Genomic DNA, 7,080 nt, shown 5'->3' on the forward strand with positions numbered 1-7,080 from the left:
GCTGGGCATGCAGGCTAGCCTCCCGGGCCCAGCGCTGCCCTCCAGTGCAGGATCTGGCACGGTGCTGGGGGCGAGGGGCTGCGGGCGGGCTGCGGGCTGCTGACCGGCCTGCTCCCGGCCTGCCCCTCCTGACGGGACAGCGGGGCTGGCCCCCAGGACACTGTGCATCTCCGGCCCTTCAGAGAGAATCACTCTCCACAAGATGGCAATTCTCTGGGGAGCACCCCCCGGCCTTGAACGTACCCCAAGAGACGCTTATTTGATCCGCGTAGAGCTGTGTCGCTGGCGAGGCCTCGCAACCCGAGACGGGTGTGTCTGGGAGCCGCAGCGGCCCCAGCGGCAACCGCGCAGACTTGGCAAGCACAGACCTCGGCCCGCCTCGCGTTCCCGCAGCCGCAGAGAGGAAGGAAACGAAATACCTCGCTCCGCTCCGAGGGAGAAGCTGCCCCGACGCACACACGCGGCCAGCCCGGCCTCACTCGCTTCGCGCCGGGGCGCCGGATGTGGGGGCCGGGGCGGGGCAGGGCCGAGCCGGGCCAGCAGCGGGGCGCTCCTGGGGCGGGAGGCCTGGGCCGTCCCTGGAGGAGAGGAGAGGGCAGGGCGCGCGCACACGTGCACACGCACACACATACACACACACGCGCGCAGGGCAGGCGGGCAGGGCGGCCGGCCTCAGTTGATCTGGCGGCAGGCCTCGAATGTCCACTTGGTGGCCCCGCCGTAGATCTCGATGTGGCTCTCGGCCCAGGCGATGACGTTGCCGGAGAGGGCCTTGGCGCTGCAGGTGGCCAGGCTGTACACCTCCCCCGGGGTCAGCTTGCGGTCCCAGATGTTGAAGTGGGCCAGCTCGCCCACGAACGCCTGGGTGGCATCGAACCCGCCGCCCAGAGTGTCCTTCAGGGAAAAGCAGGGGAGGAAGGTGGACGGATCAGGGGGGCGGGGAGAGCGGGGCCAGTCTCCCTGCCCTTCCTGCCTCGGGTACCACTGTCCGTCTCTGCGATCCGCCCCCGCCCTCCGCCCCACAGGAGGCCCCCTGCCCTGCACCAGAGCACGCGGGGACAGCCATGGGGGCACCACCCCTGCTCCCAGGCCAAGAGCTCAGACCCCTCTGCCAGCACCAGATGCCCAGCAGGCGCAGGGCCGGCCCCTCCTCCCTGGAGCCGCACGGGGGACCCACCACTCCAGGAAACAGGCTGTACCCCAAAAGGCAGCTGAGCCTTCCCATACCAAAGCAAGAGCTGCTGCAGTCACCCCGCCTTCCAGGAGCGCCCCGGGAGCAGGCCACGCGCCCTCTCAGAGGGGACTCTCCCCACAGCCCTCACTGTCCCCCTGCACCCCACTCCCCTCTCCTCGCCGGGTCTCTGGTTCTGGGTGCCCCTGCCAGTCTCCCCGGCGCCCCCAGTACCTGCTCCTGGCCCAGCACCAGCACGCCTTGGGGCTTGATGGGGTGGTAGGGAGCCAGGTTCTCGCCACTGCCACCCTGCGTGCCGTCCTGGTAGGCCTCCCAGACCCCGTCCCGGGTGGTCCAGGTGACGCAGATGTGGTGCCACTTGCCGTCATTGATCACGAAGGGCAGCTTGGCCACCTGGGGAGGGCACAGGGCACGTCGGCCCGGTCACCAGGCCAGCTGGTCCGAGGGTCCCCGGAGCACTTGCTGAATGCCCCGGCGCCGGCCCCGGCCCGGTCTGTCCGTCTGCCCCTCCTCCTTCCCCCGCCCCGGCCGCCTTCCCTTGTGCACCCCACCTCTCGCTGCCAGGTCCCCCAGGCACGGCCACCCGCCCTGCGGGGAATGAGCGGCCAGGGAGAGGCGCCGGCAGCTCAGGCTCAGGTCAGCCTCTGGCCGGGGGTTCCACGCACCCTCTAACATTCCGGGGGGGCAGCCCGCCCCGTGAGCCCAGGGAGGTGGGACCCGGGAGGGCCCACCCTTTCATGCAAGGCGTCCAGAACAGGGTTTGGAATCCAACTCCAAATCGGGTGTCAGGCATTTGCTGCCAAGGCTGGCCCAGGCGAGGGAGTGTGGGTGCTGGTGGCTGACGCCCCGACTGACAGCAGGCTGAGGTGGGGAGTGGCTGGGGGGGAAGGTGCGGCATGGCGTCCTCTGGGGCAGGGCCCGCTGGACTGGGGCCTCCACCACCCCAGGGCACCTATGGCCCTGGAGTCTGCAGGAGCAGAGCCTGGCCCAGGCCCTCTGGGGGGAGCCCGGGGCTAGCGTGGGGGTGAGGGAGCGAGGACGGCCCAGCTCCCCCCTCCCCCTCCAGCCTCAGGGCAGGGACCTGCCCCACCCTGGGGTGGGGGCACATAAAGGAGGGCCTCTCGGTGTGTCAGGATCCCCCCTCTGCATCCCCACTACCAGCAGGCCCTCTTCTGGGGCCCCCCGGGCATCCGGGCCTCAGGGCCTACCTTGTCGTTGATGAGGATCTCCATGGGGTTGTTGCCCCACTCGATGAGGACCAGCTCATTGGCCTGGCCGGGCACGGCGTAGGAGAAGGGTGTGCCCACGCCGGGGGCGGCGCTGGACTTGAGCCACATGCACACGGAGAAGGAGTACATCTCGGGCAGGCTCCGCCTCACCTTGGCGTACATGTAGTTGGTGCGCAGCGGGAAGGTGAGCTGGAACTTGTCCCCGGGCCGGGTGTCCTTCTGGCCTGGGAGGACAGGACAGCGCCTCACTGTGCCCGCCTGCGCCCGCTGAGCTCCGGGACACGGGCGGCGCCCTCGTACGGGGCGGGGCGCCAAATGTGTCGCCCCAGGGCCCAGGGCCAGAAGGAAGAGCTGACAGCACCACGGCATCCTCAGGGGCGCCTGGGTGTGGGGGGGTGCCCAGGCGAGGGCAGGGAGCGGCTGTGCACCCGGGTGAACTGACTCTGGAAGGGAAGGCTGCAAGGTGGAGGCACCCTCCCCGAAGGAGGCCCCCTCAGAGCCGTGCCCTGGGCCTGACCCCTGCCTGTGGCTTGCCCCAAGCAGTTCCCCATCCAGATGGCCAGGCCTGTCGCTGCCCCAGCACATGAAGGTCACTCATCTGACCCAGCACCTCCCCCAGAGGGCTCCGGTGCTCCCAGGATCCCACCTACCCACCACAGGAGGGGGCGTTCCTGCAGGCGTTCCGGTGGGTCTGGGCCATGGAGGGAGCCCAGCTCCACAGGGTCAGCAGGTCACTGGAGCCAGTGCCCCCAACGTGATTGCCAAAGGGCCCTGCCACTCAGCCACAGGGGCAGCTTCTGTGAGTTCCCTGGAATGCCAGGCCCCCGGCCTGATAGCCTATGCCTGGGCACGCTGTCTGCCCGGGGCATCTCCAGGGCATACTCTCTGCCCCGCCTGTGCCCATGTGGCGCTGGCTGTGGCTGGGCCTGGTGTGACCTGCTCCAGACCAAACGTGCCACCCTGGCAGTGGGCGTGGGCACCAGCCTGAGCCCAGGAACACACATCTGCCAGGAGCACACACCTGCCGGGAGCACACACCTGCCGGGAGCACACACCTGCCGGGAGCACACACCTGCCAGTCCTGAGCCTGCACAGGATCTGCTGGGCCCACCACTGGCCCCGGCCAAGAATCATTTCTAGAAAGTGTTCCTGCTTGGCCAGCGCCACCCCTTTGACTCCAGGCCAGGTGTCAGGGAACAGAGCGGGGTGCCCTCTGCACCCCCCCCAGCCCGCAGCCCCGCCCCCCGCCCCCGGAGCACAGTCGGCCCCTGGCCTCTGGGTGTTTTTCATTCCCGAGTCTCCCTCCTCCCCCCTTGCTCCTCGCGCCATCCCTCCTTCCCCATCCGTGTTCAGTTACATAACGAGCCTTAAGATGGCACTGTTTAAATCCATCCGGCACATCTTGCAGTCCAAGAAGGGTCACGTGGCCGCGCTCTGAGCCCAGCACCCCCCCTTTTTACAACCTTGTTTGATTTCTGCGACTTCAAGGCTGAGCCGCCTGAGCTCATCCGTGCACCGCAGGCGTGAGCCGGGCGCTGGCTGCGGCCGCTGACCCGGGAATGTGGCCCTCAGGATGCCCAGGCTCGGGAGAGAGCGCCTTGGGGAGGGGGCCGGAGGGGCGGCCCAGAAACCCCGAGAGGACAGCAGGGGTGCCAGTCCGGGAGCGAGCCGCTGCTGGCTCTGCCAGGGACCTGGGGGACCAGCCCCGAGTGAGGCGCTCTCCGCCGGGGCGGGAGGGGCTGCGCCCCGCTGGAGCCGGTGTCCCCTTGGGGGGCTGGGGCCGGCCACACGGCCGCCCAAGTTACCAACGATGAAGCAGATCGGACTTGGGAGAACCCCGCGGGCGGCCGTGTCCCCGGCGGGAGGGCCCCCCACGCAGTCCCTCCCTGTCTTCCCTCGCGTCCCCGCCAGGCCCCCGCCCCGGAGCCGCCGGAGCCGGCCGGGCGGCGGGGGTGAGCGCGCAGGGAGGGAGCCGGGCGGCGGGTCCGGGTCCGCGCCCCGCGGCGCCCCGGGTACCTTTCTCCAGCTCGCTGATGCGCTGGTGCAGCGAGGTCAGCGCGCTCTCGATCCGGCCCCGCTCCTCCGAGTCGTTGCGCGGCCCGCCCGCGCCCTCCTCCAGCGTGTTCACGCGGGACAGCACCTGCCGCTCCAGGTCATCGATCTTGCTCTGCAGCAGCTCCCGGAGGCTGTCGGCCTGGCCCGAGGCGTTGAGGCGGCTGTGCTGCTGCGGGGAAGGGCGGGGGACCGAGCGTTACGCGCGGGGCGCGCGGCCGGGCCGGGGCCGGGGGGCGCGGGGGCCGCGGGCGGGGCCGGGCCGGCGGGGGGGCGCGGGGCGGGGGGCGCGCGGGCCGCGGGGGGCGCGCGGACCTCGAGGCTCTCCAGGCGGGCTTTGAGCGACTGCAAAGTTTGCCCGAGCTGGCTGAGCGTCTCGGCGGCCGGCGTCCGGGACAGGTCGCCCATGGTGTTCTTGGCCGAGCCCGGCTTGCGGCCGCCGCCCGGCCGGGCCTCGCCGGCGCCGGCGTCGGCGTCCAGCGTGCTCTGGCTCTCGCAGCGGCCCAGCTTGGTGGTCAGCTCGCGGATGGTCTCCTTCTGGCTCAGGATGGTCTCCCGCTGCTGCAGCACGGTCTCGCGGAGCTGCAGCACGCTGCTCCGGAGCTCCTCGGCGCCGCCGGCGGCCACGGACGCGGCGCACATGTCGGCGTCCACGGGCACCGAGGTGCAGATGAAGCGCGTCGGCCCGAAATCCTGGGCCGCGCTGCCCAGGAGGCAGAGGGCGAGCAGCGCCCAGGGGCGCGCGGCGCGGCGGGCGGGCATGGCGGGGCGCGCGGGGCTGGGCTCGGCCGCGGTCCGGGGTCCGGCGCTCCGGCCGCGCTGTCCGCTGGCCGCGCTGTCCGGCCCCCACTGCCGCCCGCGCTGCGGAGCCCGCGCCTTTTATGCCGCCGCGGGAGGGGCCGCGCCGACGTCAGCGGGGGAGGAATCCCGCTTTAATCGCCGCGCGGGCCGGACGCGGGGGACAGCCCCCCGCCCCCGCGCCCCCCGCGCCCCCCGCGCCCCGCGCTTCCCCGAAAGCACCGCGCGCGGCCGGGGGGGAGGGGAGGGGAGGGGTGGAGGGGAGGGGAAGGGAGGGGAGGGGCGGGGGGGCGGGAGAGGAGGGGAGGGGCGGGGGGGCGGGGCGAGGGGCGCCGGCGGCGGCTGGGGCGAGCCCCCCCCGCGTGCCGTCCGGATCTCACCGAGCCCGGGCGGGGGGCCTCGCGGGCCGCGAGCGTCGTCTCAGCTGCGCTGAACCCCGCGGGGCCGGGGCGGGTCCCCAGGGCTCAAACCCTGGCGCTTGCTGGGGAGCGCCGGGGAGCGCAGCCTCGAGGCCCCCTCCCCCCGCGAAGCCCAGAGGGGGGGCCGCGCCCACCCCATGCTCCTTAGATGTGCGAGATTGAGAAGCCGCCACGCAGATCTGGGGGGCTGGGGGGCTCCCCGCGCCTCTTGCTTAGCTCTTCTGCCCCCCCGCCCCCCCAGCTCCGGCCAGACGCGCCCCGGGGAATGACACCCTCCTGCCCAGGCGCCCCGGGACCTCTGCGAGCACCCCGCGGAAGGAGCCTTTTCCGCCAGGAGCCAATTCCCGGAGCGGGGGCCGAGCCCCCCCAGGAACCTCGGCCGGGCTCCCCTCCCGGGAGGCCGAGCCCCTCCCTGCTCCCCGTCTGTGTCCGCCGAGCTGTCCCTGCTGCCTGCCTGGGGGCGCTGCGGGTCTGGGGCCCCTCCCGGGGTGATGGCAGCGGGGGTGGTCCCGGCCCGGCCCTCCGCCCTGTGGGGCGCAGGGTGGCACCTTACTCGGCACAGCCCCCCACGCCCCGCCCCGCCCCCCCTTCACGGCCAGCGACCGAGGCGGGTGGGGGCGGCTTGGCCCCGGCCCTGCTCCACCTGTGGAGCAGCCGACGTCCGGAACCGCGCTGGGCCCAGCGCCCCGCCCGAGCGCCAGGCAGCCGCTCCCCAAGCTCCCGGGGAGGGGGACACCGAGGCCCGGGGCACGCAGGTTCCAGCGCACCGAGCCCCAGCCCCAGCCCTCGCAGGAGCCACCCCCTCCCCAAGCCGAGAGGCAGCAGGGGCGGGCCCGTCTCAGAGGCCCCGGCGGGCGCTGGGGGCAGCCCGGGCGGCAAGTGTGGGCTCCGGGGGGGGGGAACCTGTCCCCGAACCCACGGCCGCCGCCCCTCCGGGCTCTTCCCGCAGCCCTGCCCGGCCCCCGCCGCCTCGAGCAGCCCCCGGGCCCGGCGGCCAGCCCGGCCCTGCACACCCCAGGCCGGAGCCGGCGGGGCTTCCCCGCGCCAGAGGGACCCCGCGGCCCGCACGCGGTGGTCCCCGACTCTGCGCCCGGGGCGCTCGCCCAGCACGGAAACCTCCAGGCTCACCCGGACCGGACCGGGGCGGGCGGGCAGCCGGGAGCCTCCCCGCGCGAGGTCTGCGCTGGGCCGAGCTAGCGCCCGACGCCGCCTGCGCCCCAAGTCCCCCCAGGCCGCGCGCGGCCCCAGCCTCGCCCCCGCGCTGCCTCTGGCCCGGCCGCTCCTCGCCGTCTGGGCTCGGCTGGGGGCCCGGAGGGGCCGGCGGGCGGGCAGGGCCGTCCTGGCCCCCGAGTGGCCCGGGGGTGGCGGGATGAGCTTTGCCGGCTGGGGC

General features: G+C 73.5%; 1 protein-coding gene across 1 annotated transcript; it reads right to left on the reverse strand.

Moving 5' to 3' along the window:
- Positions 1-672: 672 nt before the first annotated feature.
- On the reverse strand, positions 673-5,235 carry NPTX1 (neuronal pentraxin 1; the record flags this gene model as incomplete). Its single annotated transcript, XM_084238547.1, has 5 exons — positions 673-894; positions 1,406-1,585; positions 2,401-2,645; positions 4,438-4,645; positions 4,789-5,235. The coding sequence occupies 5 exons, from the start codon at positions 5,233-5,235 to the stop codon at positions 673-675; spliced, it is 1,302 nt and encodes a 433-aa protein (XP_084094673.1).
- Positions 5,236-7,080: the final 1,845 nt, after the last annotated feature.

This window comes from Talpa europaea (genome assembly GCF_964194135.1).
Source record: "Talpa europaea genome assembly, chromosome: 7".
NCBI classification, from domain to species: Eukaryota; Metazoa; Chordata; class Mammalia; order Eulipotyphla; family Talpidae; genus Talpa; species Talpa europaea.